Source organism: Mus pahari, chromosome 3 (assembly GCF_900095145.1).
Source record: "Mus pahari chromosome 3, PAHARI_EIJ_v1.1, whole genome shotgun sequence".
In the NCBI taxonomy this organism is placed as follows: domain Eukaryota; kingdom Metazoa; phylum Chordata; class Mammalia; order Rodentia; family Muridae; genus Mus; species Mus pahari.
In genome coordinates this window covers 114039681-114060595 of record NC_034592.1, presented here as the reverse complement: position 1 = coordinate 114060595, position 20915 = coordinate 114039681, and the positions used below count along the sequence as shown (strand labels likewise).

At 39.9% G+C, this 20915-nt stretch overlaps 1 protein-coding gene across 1 annotated transcript in view; it reads right to left on the bottom strand.

The window, feature by feature from the left end:
• The window catches only part of Atrn (attractin), a 132830-nt gene that overhangs the window by 95258 nt on the left and 16657 nt on the right, over positions 1-20915 (bottom strand). Inside the window, exons 2-3 of the mRNA XM_021194966.2 lie at positions 7072-7155; positions 4830-4943 (exon numbers count right to left, since the gene is read on the bottom strand). Of these exons, the coding sequence (XP_021050625.1) occupies positions 4830-4943; positions 7072-7155 (198 nt within the window). The remainder of the gene's footprint in view (positions 1-4829; positions 4944-7071; positions 7156-20915) is intronic.

Here is a 20915-nt window from a genome sequence, read left to right as displayed (position 1 = left end):
AAAAAAGAAAAAGGCAAGGAGGCACATGAGGAAGTGGATTCAAGGCCATCACTGGATTCTTGAATTTAAGTCCAGCCTAGGCTACATGAGATTCTGCTTCAAAAAATAAACAGTGAAGTTTATGGGGGAAAAAAGATGTATTTTGGTTTCAGAAATTCTAGCCCATCATCCAAGGGAGCTATTGTATAGCAGGGAAGTTCCTCAGCTCATAGCAGTCAGCAGCACACGGGCAGAATCCTGGCCTCAAGCCTATGAAAACACAGCCTGTACTGAAGGTGGGTTCCTGTGGTGGTTTGAGTGAGATGTGCCCCCTAAGTCTTATATATTTGAATACTTGGCCCTCACTTGGTGGCTATTTGGGAGGAATTAGGAGGTGTGGCCTTGGTGGAAAAGGAGAGTCATTAGGGTTAAGCTCAAGGTTTCAAAAGCTTCCTGCCATCCCCAATGCATCCTTCCTCTCTGCCTCCTGCTTGCAGTTCAAGCTGTGATCTCTTAGTTTCAACTTCCACATCTACCCTGCTGTCTCTGCTCCAGCACCATGGACTCCTATTCCTGTGGAACTGTAAGCCCAAATAAGTCCTTTCTTCTACAATTTGATTTGATGCCAGTATTTTACTACATCACAGAGAATTAACTGATATAGTCCCCCAGCCTAGCTAGCAACTTTTCAGATATACCAAGCAAGGTTTACCATCTTGAACTCTAGGTGTCTCTCAATCCAATCAAGCACATAAGATTAACCATCACACCTAGTCATCCCCAAATCAGTGTATCCCCTTCCTCCCAAGACTATAAGCTCCTCAAGGGCCAAAATATGTAGAAAGTAAGAAAGATTCTCAAAGGTCAAGGATCAGATCTTGGTGAGGACTGAGCACTGTCTACACTTTGCCTGGTAAAGAAGGGTCCACAATGTAAAAGAGGACTGACCTGGCAGGCAGGCAGGCAGGCAGGCAGGCACTTAAGAGCACTAGCTGCTTTTTTCCTGAAGACCTGGTTTCAATAACCCAGCACCTATACAGAAGCTCACACCAATTTTAACTCCAGTTTGATGATATCCAACATCTTCTTCTAGCCTCCAGACACCGAGCACCAAGCATGTAATGGTATAACAGATATATACCAAACACCCATATAAACCAACTTTTTAAAAATAGTAATTTTAGGGCTGGAGAGACAGCTCAGTCGTTAAGAGCACTGACTGTTCCTTCCAGAGGTTCTCAGTTCAATTCCCAGCAACCACATGGTGGCTCACAACCATTTGTAATGGGGATCCAATATCCTGTTCTGGTGTGTCTGAAAGCAGCTATAGTGTACTCATATAAATAAAATAAGTAAATCTTTTTAAAAATAGTAATTTTTAAAAGAACAGTGATTGCTATTTAGCAATATTTGGCTATTTAGTGTATTTTCAAAACTAGAATCTCAATATGTAACCTAGGCTGAACCTAAGCTTACAAACTTCCCACATTAGGTTCTTTAATGCTGACGTTATAAGTCTGAACCACTGTACTAGCTTAAGAGTACTATTCTTCTGAAGAATGTGCCCTGGTCAATCACCATGACCACACCTGCCAACAGGTCCTTCATAAAATACTCGGTATATGAATCTGTTGAATGTTCCATAAAATTATAGAGCTAGGAAAGGTAGTGAGCTAGAAGGATATTAAAGATATAAACCATTGTCCCAGTGGTTCTCACATTTATCTAGTAATAGAACCTTGTTAAACTGTTTTTATTTAGAATTTCAACATATAAAAGACAAATGTGATGAAATAGTCTGGAAGCAAATTAAACTACAGCTTGCAGCAAAGCCAGATAGAACGCAGATTAAACTAACACAGTACCTTTGTCTTATGTTTTAGATGCTAAAGTCTAGTCTATAACCCCAGCTGTCCTTGAACTCCTAGCAATCCTCTTGCCTCAGCCTCTCAAGCTGCTAGGGTTAAAAGTATATGCAACCACACACAGTTTTGAAGGTTAGAGCACTTGAATGATCTATTCAGTAACTCAGGCAGGATTTACACTGAAAGTAAATTATCTTATGAATCCTTTTTTGGTTTTCCTTTTATTCATCCATGCACCTTAGATGAACCATCTGTTGCTAGGCTGTCTCTATTCTGGATGCTCAGCACATCACCAACATGCCGATTCTTCTACTGGTACAATGGCAATGCTGAGAAAACCACATGACCTAAGACAGTAGGGAGGTGGTGCTCTGATTTTTAAATAAAACAATTTTCAGCTAGCGATGTAACTCAGTAGTAAAATGCCTGCTCAGCATGCACAAGGCTCCAGGCTGGACCCTGAGCACCACAACACTTTTTAAAAGATGTGTTTATTTTATTTTATGTGCATGAGTGTTTTGCTTACATGTATGTCTGCTCTATGTGTGTTCCTAGTGTCTGTGAAGGTCAGAAGGCATCAGAGGCCCTGGAAATGGAGTTATGGAGAGTTGTAAACTACCATGTGGGTACTAGGAATTGAATCAGGGTACTCTTCTGCAAGAACAACAAAGGCTCAACAAAGGCTCTTAACAGTGGAAACATTACTACAAACCCACACCACACATTTTTAAAGTGATAGACATTATCACCTTAGTAGTTCCAGCTAAAGAATGTGCTTGGCATTGTAAGTCCTTAAAGATTTTTGGGTGGGTCTTTTATATAATCTCACTATAATTTTATGAAATTAATACTTAAATATGTTATAAGTTAATGTTTTTGTTTTTGTTTTTCATTTTGTATTTTGTCTATGTAGCTCTGCCTGGCCTGGAACTCATGGGAACCTGACTGGCCTCAAACTCAGAGAGACCTGAATGTCCCTGCCTCCAAAGAGCTGGGACTAAAGGTGTGTGTCACCATGCCCAACAGTAGGTAGTTTTAATACCTAACCAGTGTTCACGCTTCAATTAACCAACATTCCATACACAGACCTTCCCTCAAACCTGTGCTTAGGACAGTTTACAGCCTACTTGTTTTATTCTTGCTGCTGACATGAAATTTTTATGCCTATTTATCAAATACATAGTCTAAGTAAACTCTTAAGTACAACTGGTTGGCTCATATTCTTACAATGGCTATGGCTAGCTAATTCAAAGGCCAGTCACATAAACGGATCTCTATGAATTCTGATTAACAAATGCAGTTAAATAGATGAATTCCTAAAAAGTAGTATCATAATAATATCATACTTAGTTTTTGTGCTTCTGTTATAGTTTGAGGTGCCTCCTCCCAAATTGCAAGGTATATTTCAAATAATAGATATATACATGCTTAACACATGGCAAATGCCATTTTAAACGTTTAGCACAGCCTGCTGGAGAGCTATAGGAGCAATGGGTGGAGAACTAGTCTTCTAATTCATCCTTTGCCTCCTTGCGGACTAAGTAGTCCCTCCTCCTACGTGGCTACCACCAAGGGAAGAACAGAAAATGTTCATTTCTTTCTAAAGTAAAGAAATAAGGGGCCAGTGAGATGCCTCAGCAGGTCAAAGCCATTTGCCTAGAAACCAAGTCCAATCCTTGCAACCCCTGTAAAGGTGGAATTAGAAAACAGACCCCACAAAATTGTCCTCTAACCTCCACACGTGCACACACGTGCCAACCCCCAACTCTCCCTCCCCCACATACACAGTAACAATAAACTTTCAGAAAATTTAAGTTGCTAGGCATGGTGATGAATGCCTTTAATTCCAGCTCTTGGGAGACAGAAGTAAGTGGATCTCTGTCAGTTCAAGACCAACCTGGTCTATATAGTGTATTCCAGGCATCCAGGACTACACACACACACACACACACACACACACACACACATATACAATTAAGTGAAGGAAGTAAAATGTTTGAAGGAAAGAAGTCTGGAGATAGATGGAGCGAGACCTCAGCAGTTAAGAAGAGGTCTTGCTGCTCTTGGTTCCCAGTACCCATGTCAGGTGGCTGAGACTCTCCTTAGCTCCAGGGAATAGGCTGCAGCAAACAACAGAAAGAACTTATCTCTAATAAGGTAGAATATAATGACCAACATGTGAGGCTGTGCTCCAACCTTACATGCATACCATGGCATGTGAGTAACTGCACAGAAGTACACACACACATGCACATGCACACATATCATACAGATACACTGTAGACACACAAAAAAAATTTTCTTAAAATAAAATAGCAAAAATTCAGTGCAACCCATATAACTGACAAAATTGCATTATTTTATTAAATTACTAATACAGATGTATTGGGGAGGGATTTACAAAACAAAACTAGTAAGTTCCTCATTCTCAACAGGAAGCCATTGTCCAATTTATAAATAGTCTTCCAGAAAGCTCCTCCTATTCCTAATAATACATATACACAAAGTGAGAGAATAATATACTATTCAAAAAGTTATTCCTAAGTGCCTATGGAATGAAATACATGCAAGAACAAGAAAGGTATCATTTCTGATTTAAATTTGTCACAGATATATTATCAATATAGTCAAAAACTTTTTAATGTAAACTTTACCACCATCACAAATAGCAGGTAAATTTAATAGTGTTATCAAAACTTCACAGTTCCAGAATGTGAAATGAGTCAGGCACAGTGGCACCAGCCTGTACTTCTAGCACATGGAAGGTGGAGGCAGGAGAACCAGAAGTTCAAGACTAACCTTGGCTACATACTAGTATCCATGGGAAATGACCCAGCACATAGACACCAAGTGAACTGTAGCTCACCAGAACAGAACTAATCCTTATTCCATGAAATGAATGTTACTGAATAATAAAGTCAAAGCAGCATGGACTCCATCCTGGAGACACACTTATATCCAGAGATGAGATGTGACTGGGCTTACCTAAAGGCAGCAATCAGAGGTGCGTAGATTGAGTCCCCATCATAAACATATAAATGGTCCCAGCTACATTCTGTAGCAAAATGGTTGAAGCGAAGTCTCATTATTCTATTTGGCCTATAAAAATAATTAATTTATAATAATCATAACATTAACTACTAAAACAGACTTTAAATTATTTATAAGGAGAAAAATATACAATATAAATATATATAAATATAAACATATATATAAATAAAGATATTATAAACATAATATATAAAGATATTTTAGCAGCTTTCCTGCATTTGTCAGAGATCTAGTTAGTATTTTCTATGTGTAAGGGAATATTAAAAATGTCCTGGGAAACAAAAGAAACAAGGGCTCTGACTTCAGGGGCCTTCGAAGAATGTTTCCAGCCCTGCTTTTAACATTCAGAACAGGAGCCCCTCAGTGTCCCCACTTCTAGCCCCTCAGTGTCCCCACGTGGGTCTTTCCTTACTCATCTTACTTAAGATTTCATAACACATCACTTCATTTTCTAAATTTACCTTCTTCTCTGCCTTTTCACAGCACTGTACCAAAAAGCCATGTCCTAAGTAAACTATGTATCAACTCTGACTTAGACTAAATCCAAAGGAAACTAACAAGTCCTGCAGAGAGACACAGTAATGGCCCCTCATCACTTCACATGACGCCTGGGTAATTTCAACAACTATATCCATAACTCCTGACTCTACACTCCAACACCCTCTACAACTGCTAGCTTTAGATGACTACCTCAGACCTTCCAGCTCCATTTTCAAAGTTTACTATGCTAAGCATCTGGACAAAAATCTCTGAAAATTTCCATAATAGATAAACCTATCAATTTTTCTCCCAAATATTTAACTTTTCCCTTTCATTTAGAACTCTCCTATTCATATTTAAATTTGCTTACATACCACATATTTTTAAAAACAAAACAAAATATCAAAAAAGATCAGTTACTGACAGATAACAAGGAGATCTGTGAAATCTTAAACAATGCAATTCTCAAAATTTCTTTAACTATAAGGAGGTTTTTCCTTATGACATTTATGACCAGGGATATAGCTAAGTTGGTGGAGCACGTGCCTAGCATCCATGCAACTCTGGGTTGACCCCAGTACCCCAACCCCCAAAATGGGTGTGTTGGTACATGCCTGTAACACAATCGCTCAGAAGGGAGAGACAGACATAGGAGGACAAAGCCAGCCTGGTCTACACAGTGAACACCATGCCAGGCAGTGCTTACCAGTGTGATCCTGTCTCAATAAAAACAAATAGGCTTTTCTGCCAACATGTAGTAGGTTATAATTGCTGCTTTTAAATGAGTTAGTAAACAATATTTCTTGGGTTGAGTATGAGACACAAAAAATAAACAAGAGTTACTTGGAAATTTCAAAGTTTTGTTCAGAGACTAAAATGCTTTGCCTTAAATGACAGACACAAAGAAGGAGAAAAAGAGAAGATGGACAGATGGAAGGACAGGTGGCCAGGGAAAAAGGCTACAGTGGTTATTCTGATGGCTCATTTATTGTTTTGCTGATAATAAAAATCAATATTTTAAAAAATGACACAATAGCATTATTATATAAAGATTTAAGCAAACTATTAAAAAGATTTTAACTGAGTTTTTTTAAACTTGGAAATATGCAAATTTCTGGTATATATCTTTCATTTATAACATTAAGTCAACTTGGAACCTAAAAAAAAAAAAAAACCCACAAATTAAAGGGGTATTTAACAATAGAGCACTTGCTTAGTGAAGTCATAGGTTCAATCCCCAGCACCCAAAAAAGAAAATTTCCTTTTAATTTTTTATTTTATTATTTGTATATGTATGCACGCACATGTGTGGAAGTCAGAGGACAACTTCCAACTTCCAGGAGTCACTCTTCCACTGTGGGAGCCAGGGATTAACTCACATAACCAGGCTTGTTCAGCAAGCACTTTACCCACTGAGCCATCTCTCTGGTCCCCCAAAAAGTAAATTTTAAAAAGTAGGACCACTATCAAAGTAAAAAGGATCAATGAAAGATATTTTAGCAGCAGGGCATGGTGGTTCACACCTACAATCCTAGCACTTGGGAAGCAGAGGTAGCATATCAACATTCAAGGTCAGCCTGAGTTACTCAGTCAGAAAGGTCCTGTCTCAAGAAATAGCAATAACACACATGTAAGTACTTTGTGCTATACTGAGCTCTTATAAGAAATTAAAATAAAGTCAACCATTATAACTTACTGTCCTTCAATGAGCCATGTGCACTTCGTCTTATATTTATAATTCCCAGGTCCATCTGTTACAAATCCAGAAGACCCAGTTAGTCTGTAATTTAAATAAAAAAAATGTTAGTCAAAATTTCATACAGTATTATCTTTCTTGGTTGTAAAGACAAAGAAATTAATCAGACTGATTGTACTACAACTAGGAGAACATGACTGGACAGTTACATTCACACTGGATGAAATAAGTGTGTAGGGAGAATCTCATGTGCAATGTATGGAAGCATCACCTGTCAGTAACATGCTGTTGGTCTATTAGCTTAGACAGGAAGAAGGGAGGTGGAAGTTCCAGCACAGAGAGGATTTCTAGACTAGAGTCCGTTGTGCGAGTAAGTGGGGGGAGACAAGGACAGATGGACTATGATGCAAGGATGGGGGTTGGGGAGCAGCAACAGAGGATAGGACATTACACAACTCTGAGGAAGACAGTCACATGAAACTGAAGGAGAGGTATGTAGCCTCATGGCATGACTTAGACTAGTTTAAATGGGATAACTGAACCTGTGGAAACCAGCCAAAGCTATTGGCCTAGGCATTCATTCATATATAAGAAGTCTCAGAGTCATTTTTGGACCTAGGGTAGGGTGCCTGTGGAAAAGCCTGTGGTTATGTATTTGCCACCCACACAAAAGGATACATTCAAAGCAAGATGGATAAACAATAACAAAACAACTAAAACATTTTAATTATGAAAGCAAAGTTACACTTCATATCAGAAAAAATGGCTACAAAAGTCAGGTGTGGTCTGGCTCATGCCTGCAATCTGAAATTTTAGAAGTCTATAGCAAGAGGTAGCTCACCAGCCTGAGCTACCTAGACAGTTCCAGGCCAGCCTAGGGTATAGAGTGAGACTATGTCTCAAAAAATAAAATAAAATATAATAAATAACTTAAAACCATAAATACTTTATAAAGTTTTTTAACTCTTGGTTGCAAAGCTAAGTAGTTCCAAGGAAATATAGGTGAAACTGCAACGCAGAAGACAGCAGTCTGTGGTGCTCCACAACCCCAGAAGACCCATCCAGACTCACTTCTGAACTCAATGGCCACTTGCTACCTTACCATAGCAGTATGCAACAGAGTCTAGATTTATAACTCAGTGGAGTGCCTGGATTTTCATAATTTTGCAACTTCCTCATGTAAGGTGTATCTGACATATCATTAACATTCTGACTCCACTAATTCTAGTGCCGGTCTATCTTCTCATGGTTTTATCACTTATACTTTCTCCTTTGTAAATTAATGAAAATTCTACAAAAGGAACTAGAGAGATGGCTCAGTGGTTAAGAGTACTAACTGCTCTTCCAGAAGACCTGGGCTCAACTCTCAGCACCCACATGGCAACACCATCTGTAACTCCAGCTGACTTCCACAGGCACCAGGAACATACATGTTACAACAAGCCAAACAGTCATATTCATAAAACAAAATAAAATAAAAATGAAATTTGACTATATTCATTTGCCAAAGCCCAATTTGCTAACTTTTTTTCTCAGGTTAATGTTTAATACCTCTTTTATGGAAAGGACACCTTTCCATGTGTGTATTTTCTATAAGATACATTTTCTCAACTTACTTTTTTCTGTTTTTGTGTCAAGTATCTCTGGCTACTTAGAACATAATATACAATAAAGGTGCTACTTCCTTCCTCACTTCCATCCCATTGAGTCAGCCACCAGGCTATAAGATGCACTATCTGTCAGTAATGAGCACTTATTTCAGAGTCAGCAGCCAACACTGCATAGCCCTTCTTCAGACAATGAGGATATTAGCAAGCCATCCTTGGTCTTCCATTTATTTACATTAACATCTAGGAGGATCTATCCAAAAACCCAGCCTCTTTTGTTTAAGGAGATTTATTTTTGAGAAAATGTCTCATGTGGTCCAACTTGGCCTCAACTTGCTAAGTAGCAGAGAATGGCCTTAAATGCCTGCTTCTATCTCCCTAATGCTGACATTACAGGTTGGTGCCACCCTGCCTAACAGCTTCTCCATTCCTTAACCTCACCATTAACAATCTTTTCCTTTGCCATACCTTAACCATCCATTCATCTGGCCTTTGCTAGTATTCCTAACTGTATTTCCAACAAAATTTTAATTTTAAGCTTCCTACCTGATCACTGTCTCTATCTCTTCCAGCCTACTTCCTCCCTTTCAGTGAGTCATCTTCCCACAGAGACTACCAATGTACTGAACCATGACATCTTTTCACTAATCAACAGCCACACATTTCTAGCCCATTTACTTACTTAAGAGTTCTTGTACAGACCATAATAAAAATCTGATCTCCCTAGCTGGACGTGGTGGCGCACACCTTTAATCCCAGCACTTGGGAGGCAGAGGCAGGCAGATTTCTGAGTTCGAGGCCAGCGCCTGGTCTACAGAGTGAGTTCCAGGACAGCCAGGTCGACACAGAGAAACCCTGTCTCAAAAAACCGAAAAAAAAAAAATCTGACCTCCCAATTCCCTCAATCTTCTTCCTTCTTTTCTACTGCATTTGTATAATATAGATCTCTATGGACCCTGTCCCTGTCCACATCTACTGCACCCCAGGGTTGTTAGTTTAAACAACCCTGTTTCCTTGTGTCCCTTGTGTCCCAATAACCAGAAATACACACTCACTTAAGGTTAAGTTCTAATACATCTAACAAAATCATGTAAGGTAATCACATAAATTATCAGTAGCCCGATGCTCTGTAGCCTTCTTCTGTCATCCCCAACACTTGGCTTCTACCTAAAAATTCACCATGATTCCTCAGGCTCCTATGGTTAAGCAGACTCATTCCAACCAGCACAAGGAGGAAAAGGAAACAAAGAGCACACCTTCTCCTAAGTCAAACATGAAAACTCTACATATATTCATTAGCCAAAAGTAACAAGCTTATATCTACATATAGAGGAGGGCAGAGAAATTTAGCAACTATTCAAAATGTGTAACAGATGCCTCAAAGCTCAGGATTGTCTATCCTAGAAAAGTTGGTAATTGTTATAAAGAATAATTGCTAATCTTTGTCATAGCATGTAATCTAATACTTAGATGTGAGACAAGTCTGTGAATGACATCTAGGAAATATTTTCCCATTCTTAAGAAAGACAGGAAGACATGCTAATTCCCTGCTCAAGGAAGGATGCTGTCAGTGATAGCAGTACACGTGGTCCATATTTTGTCCTTCAGGGACTGTACTATCACAACATGCCTTTCCCAGAACAGTCCAAATTTTTTAAGGTTTAAAGGTCCAAGCATTTCAATCCAACATGGGCCCCTTCCCAGGCAATCCTTGCTTAAGAGCTCCCGTGGCCAATGTGCCCTGTGCCCACCTATCTTTACATCCTCTCTCCAGCACTGCTTACAGGTGTGTACCTTCACACCCAGCTTTCTGTTGGTTCTGGGTCTAAACTCAGCAAGCTTTGGTTATACAACAAGCACGTCACTGATCCTGATCCTGAGCCCCAGCCACAGCCCCAGCCACAGCCACAGCCCCAGCCACAGCCACAGCCACAGCCCCAGCGCTAGCTTTTGGGAAGCATTTGCTAAGTCAAGAGTTTGGGGTCCAGGTTGGCTGTAACACTCCAAGAGGAGGGTGTGATAAGAAACAAGCAGAACTGGGTAAGGGCTTTGGCAGAGGGGGAGCTCTTGAGCAAGGACTGCCTGTCAGAGGCATCTCAAGTTGTAACACTAGATCCAATCCCAGAACCTGAAGGGCAGAGAATCTGCAGTTCTGATGTCTAAGTCAGCAGATGGCACCCTCAATTGTAGAAGTAAAATTAAATTCACCTTTCATGGGTGAAGAGAAAGCTTTTTCATTTTCAGCACTATTTCTGATTTCCTCAAAACACCTCACCAGCATGTTCAGGAGTAATAACTACCAGCTACCCACATCCAGGTCTACTGGGGACACCACTGGGGCCTGTCTCTTCCCTCCCCTTTTTTAATGGCTTTACAGAAAGAGTTTAGGGGATGCTCCTTCTGCTTTGTTTTGGGGTTTTGTTTTTTGCCTTTTTTTTTTTTTTAAATAATTTCAGAAGATTGACTGTAGAACTTCTCTGAATGTCTGGAAGAATTCTTCTGGGACTCCATCTAGCCCTGAACATTCTTTTATCTGGTAGGCTCTGTATTCCTATTCCAATCTTCTCATGTGTACAGCGGGTCTGTTCAGGTTGTTGGCTAATTTTTGGTTTAATTTTGGCTGAATCTAGAAATTCATTCACTTTTTCAAGGCTCTCCAATTTTAATGTGTTAGAGGTTTTTAAAGTATTACCTCAAAAATTTTCTTTCTTTCTTCCTTCCTTCCTTCCTTTTTTTCTTTATTTGGTTTTTCGAGACAGGGTTTCTCTGCGTAGTCCTAGCTGTCCTGGCCTCAAACTCAGAAATTCACCTGCCTCGGCCTCCCAAGTGCTGGGATTAAAGGTGTGCACCACCACTTTCCGGCTACCTCTAAAATTCTTATGTTTCTGGTATTTGTTGTAATGTTTTCCTGTTCATTTCTGATTCTGTTCATTTGGGTCCTCTCTCTTTATTTTGGCTAGTTGAGCCAAAGGTCTGTTGGCCATATCTTCTCAAAGCACCAATTCTCAGAATAATTGATTTTTTTTGTATTATTTTCTTTGTTTATATTTCATTTATTTCTGTTCCGAGTATTATTTCTTGCCACCAACTGGGTTTAGATTTAGTTTTCATTTTTCCTAATTTCTTTTTTCCAGTTTTACAAACATTATTTTTTTTTAATTTTTTTCTCAGATAGTATACCCCAACCACTGGTTCCCCTCTCTCCCTTCTACAGCAGGCCCACCCCCTGTCTCAGAAAAGAGCAGGCCTCCCAGAGACATCAACCAAACACAAACTCGGCACAACATGATACAGTAAGAACAGGCACACACAATCACATTAACATTAGAGAAGTTAACCCAGTAGCAGGAAAAAGGTCCCACAAGTAGACAAAAAGCCATTGACAACCCAACCTCCCACTGCTAGGGTTCCCGCAAGAACACCAAGGTATTCAGCTGTAACATGTATGCAAAGACTCTAAGTCAGACTCTCGCAAGTTCCCTGATCTCTGAAAGTGCCCATGAGTCCTAGTCAGTTGATTTTGTGGGTTGTGATCTCCTAGTTTTAAATGCCCCCTCAAATCTTCTTTTTTAATAGTCTAATATGTGCAAAGCATTTCCTAATTTCTGAGTTGCCACATTAAGCCATCAATTAGTGCTTTTTCTGATTTTTTTTTTTAATGTGGGCACTTAGAACTAACTAAATATTTCTTTCTTGATTTCTCCTTTGACCCATTCATCATTCAGTAATGAGTTACTTATTCTCAAATACAAGGAGTTTTTGTATTTACCAGAGATTTGACTGCTGTGTGTTTTAAGTTTTACTGCATCGTGGTCAGAATAACTGGAGTGATTGCAATCTTTTTGAACTTGTAAAGGCTGGTTTTGTGCCTCAAGGTGTGGCCTGCTTTAGAAAAGCTCTGTGTGTTCTCAGAACCGTGTTCTTTGGTGTTCTGGTAGAATATTATGTAGACCTCTGTTAAGTCCATTTGATGTGTGATATCAATTAATTTTCATGTCTCTCTATTTTATTCAGATTAATCTATCTATTACAGAAAGCAGGGTATTGAAATAATCTACTATTAACAGATTGATGTTAAATCTAGTGGTATAATTTTTATAAAATAGGGTGTATCAGAGTTTAGTGCATATAATTAAAGATATAAAATATTCCAAGTCTCTAAAATGTCCAAAATCTCAGTGACACTCTAAAGTCTCTCTGGAACTCCGAAGTCTTTAATTTTTTTTAACCCTGGACTCCTGCAAATTAAAAAATAAGCAGCATACTTTCTTATTCCAAGAGGAAAGAGCCAGGCACAGTCACAACCAGATCAAAGCAGAACCAAAGTCCGCAGTGTAAAGCTCAGTGTCAGCCTCTGGCAATCACAGTCGTCTAGGCTCCAAAGGCCTTGTCACAGCACATGTGTCTTCTAGTCTCAGGCAGGCTCCACTTCATACCTGGTGCTGTCCTTGGTGGTCATCCCACCTGGTGCTGTCCTTGGTGGTCATCCCACGGTACTGGCATCTAGGCTGCACCTTCACCATTACCTCTCCCGGGCTCTCTTTTGGGACTGGCCTACCACATGGTAGCAAACCATAACTTCTTTCCATGACTCTTTCAATCTTGGGGCTTCAACATCAACTGGTGTTGCACATTCACTGTGCAAAGCCTCAGCTGCTTTCCATGACCCCTTCATGACTTCAAAACCGTACCACCTGAGAGACTTAAAAGATTACCAAGTTTGGCTGCCAGCAAGAGGTATAATAGCCTTCTATCTGGATTACAGCATCTGTGTGCTGTAGAAACCCTTTGGGAACATTCTGCCTCCGTGCTGCAGGTCTCTTCTTAATCAACACTGATTCTCCAGCCCCACCTGACCAGTATCAATTGTCCAATAAAGCAAAGGTTCCACTTCTATGGTTAATTCAAAATATCAAATGGCCCTGATAGTATCTTAAAGTGACACTCAAACTTCTTTCTGAAACTTCATGGGCCAGCCTTCAACATCTGTGTTGTTCTCAATATTCTTCTACTCCATCATCCCACAGAACAGCTCACTAAACTCTAAGCATTAAACAGCTTTTCTAGCCCAGAGTCCCTTGCACAATCCTCCCCAAAACAACACTGTCAAGTCTTTCAGAAGAAAACAAATGTGATGAACATCATGACAAGAATCAACTTGGGGAAGAAAGGGTTTATCTCATTTTAGTTTATAGCCCATCACCCAGGGAAGTCAGGATATGTAAATAAAGGCCAGGACTTGAAAGCAGGAGATGGTGCAGAGGTCATGGAGGGGTGTGGCTTACAGACCTGCTCTCCAGCGCTTGCTCAGCCTGCTTTTTTATGTACCTAGGACCACCTGCCCAGGGATGACACCACCCACAATGGGCTGAGCCCTCCCCTATCAATCACTAGTTAAGAAAATGCTCCAAGACTTACAGACAGGCCAACCTGGTGGGGCATTTTCTCAGCTGAGAGTGCCACTTCTAAAACGACTGCAGCTTGTGTCATGCTGACATAAAAGTAATCAGCACAGCAGTCCTCACTGTAGTCCCACTGCTGGGGAGGCAGAGACAGGAGGGCTCTGGGGCTAGACAACCAGCCAGCCTAACCTAGCCACAAGCCCCAGGGCCTAGTGACAGTCCCTGACTCAAATCACAAAGTGGATGGCCCCTAGGGAGCGACACCTACATGGCTGAATTTGGCACTAATACTAAAATTATTTCCACATCCCCAAGTTTCACCTTTGGAAGTGGTGATGGTGATTGAACCCAAAATCTTGTGAATGCTAACTCCATGTGTTACCATTGATATATACACTCTTGCCTTTAATTTAGTTTTTAAAAATAATTCTTTATAACATTTACCTTATTTATCATTAGTAAGTATATGTATACTATGGTAAATATTAAGATTAATAGGGGGGTTTCTTCCCCACCTTGGATCATTTAGTTCTCACATAAAAGACACAAAACTTTTGTATTTATAATAAACCTTTAAAGCAGTAGATCTGGGCAGATATCAACCCTCTATGGCTGCTTTGCCTACCTATTTCCCTGTCAATAGCTCCGAGTCATAAAGCCATGTTCCACCTGAGTCACTCTTACTCCAACTGTCCAGCCCTCATGGCCTTCATGATTCAGTTACCCTATGAAGTTTTCTCCTCTCTCCATCTTCTCTTTCTTCCTTGTGGTCTCTGCCTCAGACCCCAAGCCTGGGAACTGAAGCCCTGCCTACCTCTCTTCTGCCAAGTTATAAGCATGAATATGTATATTTACTGACCAATCAGAAATAACTTCATAATATTGTAATCAAGATTACATAACATGCCCTGGTGTAACCCTGAGGCAACCAGATCTTGGGGGCCAGTATTTAGCATTACAATACATAGCAACAGACTAAACCTCAACATATGTATTATCACATGTGTGTGCATGCGTGCACTTGTGCATGCGCTCAGGGGTGCTCATGCCATGGTGTGTACAGAGGAGGTCGAGGAAACTTTGGGGAACAGTTCTCTCCATCCACCATGGATTCCAGATATAGAACTCAAGTCATCAGGCTTACATGGCAAGCAGTTTATTACCTACCAAGCCATTTCACTGGCCCTTGATATAATTCTTTATAATAAAAATACAACGACAAAGGTTCATCATGAATATGTTACTCAGGCTAATGGGTCTAAAATGCAACAGATAAAGCATGTGATAATCAATAAAAACCAGTAGTAAAAATCTAAGTTATAGTACTCTTCAAGTACTACAAGTGATATAACATTGCAGATATGTAATCTGTGCTTTAGTGTCTAAGACATTTTGCTATGCTCATCCAAAATTACAATACCACAAAGTTATATAGCTCTCTCAATTAAAAAACCAAACCAAAACAAAAAACAAAACCATCTACCTCAAGAGAGTAAAAAGCGAAAATGTAAAGCTCCTTCCCTGAAATCATTTCCTCTCTCTCTCCTTGCAGCAGCCCAAGATAGGGATTCCTTGAAGCCCCTATAGGTAGGCCCCATTCCCTCTATGGCTTCATCCACTACTTCTTTTATTTACTGTTCAAGCCTCAGCTCCACGCTAGGTTCCATGTTTCAGATTCATATTTCCTATTCCAAAATCAATGCAAATGCAAATCCAAATCTAAAACTTAAGTCCCCAAACGCCTCCTTTTCACTTTTCTTTCCCTCAAAGTGCTAGAGATGCCTTACTTGGGGCCTTGCTTAGGCTCCCTCAGTCCTAGGGTTTAGAGCCATTGTGTCATCATCCACCCTGAGTTCTGAAACCTACAGATTCATCCTGTACCTCACTCAGTCCTATCATCTCACCTACAAACGACTTATCTCTCCCCTGCCCCACTGTGTGCCAGCTGCTAACTTAAATTCTCCCCATCCTCACCTAGTCCCCAGCAAAAGCCTCTTAACTAATGGCTCAGTCCAACTCCCTAACCCAGCCAGTTCAGAGGCACAAGTCATCTTCCTCGAAGACCAACCTAACCCTGCCAACACTCCCTGGGAACTTCCGTGTGAGTCAGCACGGCACACAAAGTTCATCAAAGCTCAGCTCCAACTTGTTTCACCTTTCCATCTCTGCCCTAGATGCCCAGACTGAGAGGCCCACACTGCAATAATGCTGACCATAAATCCCCATGCCTTATCACATTCTGACATCAGTCTACAACAACTTTCCCAGGCAGGTGTGCTGATTTGCATCTGTAATCCCAGCACTTAGGATAACATGGCCTATATGAGACCAGGTTTTTATTTATAAATAGATAAATCAATCCACCCTCACCCCGCAGGGTAAACGCTGTAGTCCTGGGTGACTACAAAAGGAAGAAAGAGAAAGAGGGGGAAGATCAACGGAATTTACTACTGCGGGCAACCATTCAAAAATGAAAATGAAATTTAGGCTCAGCAGGCACTTGCTACCAAATTAAAAAACCTGAGTTCAATCCTCAGTTCCCACATGGTAAAAAATTGAAAATTCATCTCTGATTTCTACCCACCCACCACACACACACACACACACACACACACACACACAATTTTAAAATTTAAAAAGAAAATTAAAATGACATGATTTACAATCACACCAAAAAAAAATGACAAAAGCTTGAAGATATATAACACCTCACACAGAAAACTGTAAAATCTTATTGAGACAAATTAGGTTCTAAATAAAAAAAAAGTTGGGGCTGAAAATGTAGTTCAATCCCAGAAAGGCAGTCAAGCACACACAGGCCCTGGGTTCCACCTTCAACACTGAGGGAGGCGGTATGGCCGCAGTTTGGATGAGGGAGGCGGTATGGCCACAGTTTGGATGAGGGAGGAGGTATGGCCACAGTTTGGATGAGGGAGGAGGTATGGCCACAGTTTGGATAAGGGAGGAGGTATGGCCACAGTTTGGATGAGGGAGGAGGTATGGCCACAGTTTGGATGAGGGAGGCGGTATGGCCACAGTTGGAGGACATTATAAAAGCTCCCAATTCTCTTCATGCTGAATGACAGCTTAGGTATACTGTCCTAACCACAAGTGGCCAAGATGTTTCTAAAATCTACATGAAAACATCATGAGACAATAAAGCATACTTGATGAACAATAATAATGAAGAAGAGATGGCACACCGGTTAAGAGCACTGACTGCTCTTCCTGAGTTCAAATCTCAGCAACCACATGGTGGCTCATAACCATCCATAACAGAGATCTGACACCCTCTTCTGGTATGTCTGAAGACAGCTACTGTGTACTTACATATAATAATAAATAAATCTTTGGAAGAAAAAAAAAAGAAGTAGCTCAGCAGTTAAGAGTACTTGATTCATAATCATGAGGACCAAAGTTCTGATCCCAGCCCCACATAACAAGCCAGGCATGTCCACAAGCATCTGCAGCCTCAGCTCCAAAGGAGAAAGCAGAACCTGCTTCAAAGGAAGAAGCAGAGTGACAGAGGATACCAGAAGCCCTCTTCTGGCCTCCATGCATGTACACGGGGACTCAAACTCACACACAAGCATGCACACACTCACATATCCACACGTACAAACAAGCATACATACATGGGCGACATAATGCAATCCTGTCTCAAAAATAAGTAATTGAGGGCTGGCTAGATGACTCTTCGGTTAAAACCCCTTCCCTCCAAGCCTGCCAATCCTAAGACTCACACAGTAGGAAGAGAAAAGGCAACTCTGGGAAGCTGTCCTCTGACCGCCAAACATGCACCACAGTACATGTATACCCTCATGCATACATATCCACATACACACAAATAAATACCCCACAGCCTGTAATTCCAGATGACGGAAAGAGGTAGAAGACTGTAATTCGAAAAACTGGAAAATCACTCTAGACAACACAACAAGAATTCATCTAAAAATAATCAAAATTAAATAAATAATAAAGTTCAAACCCTATATTCTACACTCACCAATTATAGGGAAGACAGCAAAACTACATACCCAGAGGTACACCTAACAAATATCATATGATTTTGAAAAAAAAAAGATACATTTATTGAAATACATGAGGCCTAAATAAATGAGCACACAAAATATCCTTGTAAAAGAGTTTTTATCCATTTTTTATTTTTAAAGAGAGAGGGGGTGGGGTCTGGAAAGATGGCTCAATGGCTAAGAGTGAATCAGGAAAAATGGAGGGAGTCTCATATGACCTAGGCTGGCTTAAAACTTTATATTTTCCTGTAAGTATGTACATCACTACTTCCACAAAATACTTTTAAATAATTAAAGTACATCCATACAATAGAATCTAGCTACTAGGACCAGCAAGATGGCTCACTACGTACTGTCACCAAGATTGACAACCTGAGCTGGATCCCCACAACCCACACAGTGGAAGGGAGGCCCAACTCCCAAAAGTTGTTCTTTGATCTCCACACAAGCAGCATGGCACACCCAGCCCCCCACCAAATAAATAAATAAATATCAAAATGTTTAAATATATAAGCATTTCCAGGATCCTTTACTCAGTAATGACAGAGAGGAAGCAAGGTACATGCCTGTGAGCTGAGGATGCCACTTATGTACAAACTCTGGACGGAAAGCCCATAACATCTGTAACTGTCTTCCATAAGATATTAACATATATGTGTGTATACACATATATATGAATTTGTGTGTTGCTTATGAAAATATATATCACAAAGCTGGAGAGATTGCTCAGCAGTTAAGAGCACCAATGACCTTCCAGAGCACCCAAATTTGGTTCCCAGCACTAACAGGTGGTTCACAATGAGCCTGCAACTCCAGTTCCAGAAGCTCCAACATCCTTTTATGGCTTCAAAGAGCACCCACACGTTCCCATAAATACATACTTACACATAAACAATTATTTTAAAAATGCTAATAGCTGGACATGATGTCATATGCCTATAATTCTAACATTGAGAGACAGATGCAGGTGGATCTCTTTTAGTTTGAGGTCAGCCTGACCTACATAGTGAATTCCAGAAGAGCCAGAGTTACAAAGTGAGACCTTGACTCAAAACACTACATTTACATAGTTTACTTAGATGTATACAAAGTAACAACAGTAATTGGTTAACCCAAGAAAATCTTCAACAAAAAGCCTGACAGACTCAGGAAAAAAATGTTCGTGTGTGTGTGTGTGTGTGTGTGTGTGTGTGTGTGTACATATATACACACATACATACATATGTCTATGTGTACATATATTATGTGTGTGTATATATATGTGTGTATATTTATATATGTGTATATATGTGTATGTGCATACACACACACATATACACACACACACATATATATATATATACACACACATACATACATACACACATATACACACACACACATTTAAAGCCCAACATAAAGGCTTTATTAATAATGTCTGTAAACAGCACCAATTTGATTATTGTGTGTGGATATGCACATGCCCTTACAGTTGAGCAGAGGTCAGAGGATAATGCTGTGGAGTTGGCTCTTGCTTTTTACCTTTCTTCTTTCTTGCATTTAAAATACTAGATGTGTCTTACAAAGCTCTAAAAGATTGTGGTCAGAAAGCATAGCAAAGGTGATTGTGAGGCAAACTTTTGAAATGAGATTGATTTATGGTCTTCTGTAACTTGTACTTGAATGTCGTCATGTTTCTCTTTAACAAATGTCATTAGCGCACTTTAGTTGGAACAGCATTTGAACCACTGCTTGACAAACCCTGACCAGCGTGGATGAAAGTATTTGGTTGCTTAAAAGTGATCAGATGTTCAGTGCTAGGTCAGTTCCTGGAGCCAATTTGTTTTGTTTTGAGCCAGGGTCTCATGTAACCAAGGACCTTGAGTTCTGACCTTCCTGTTTCTACCTTCTGAGTGCTGGAATTACAAGGAAGTGCTACTGTGGTATACCATTGTAGAGTTTTAACAAGATGTCCCCCATAAGTCTTGATAACTGGGATTATTAGGAGGTGTGGTCTTGCTGGAGGAAGTTATGTAATTGGGAGCCAGCTTTGAGGTTCCAAAGAACTGATGACATTTCAAGTTAGCTCTCAGCTTCCTGTTTGTGGATAAAGATGTGAGCTCTCTGCTGTTCCCATTATCTGCTGCCTGCTACTTCATGGACTGTTACCCTTCTGTCACCGTAAGCCCCAAGTCAACCCATTCTTCCATAAGTTGCCTTCATCATGGTATTTTATCACAGTAATAAAAATGTATCTAAGAGAGCCAATATGTGTGGTTTTTCTTGTTGTTGTTGTTGTTTTGGTGCTAGGCAAGCTAGGCAAGAACTCTACCAAAAGCTACATCCTCACTCCTGTATTTCACGTCTGCAGAAGAACAAGATGAACACCTGTGAATTTATCACTTAGTACGGAGTTTTTTTTTTCATATTACTATTATAAGTAGTAAATATTACAGATGTTATAAGGTGTATAATAAAGCCTTTCTTTCTCTTTCTTTCTTTCTTTCTTTCTTTCTTTCTTTTTTGACACTTAATTAGTCAGTTTAATTCACTGAATGCAAGATTAGATTGATGCATATCCAAACACACTATTGCAATGCTTTTTTAAAGAACAGTAAAAATGTTGTTATAGTAACATTATCTTTAGATATTGCTGAACACAAGACTTTCCCTGGGGTGTAAACATCAAATAATTGAACAGCTTTACACATCAGTCCCATTAAACAGTTTATTATAACACTACATCTAGTGTAATCAAATTGGTACTGTTTACAGACATTATTAATAAAGCCTTTATGTTGGGCTTTAAATGTGTGTGTGTGTAT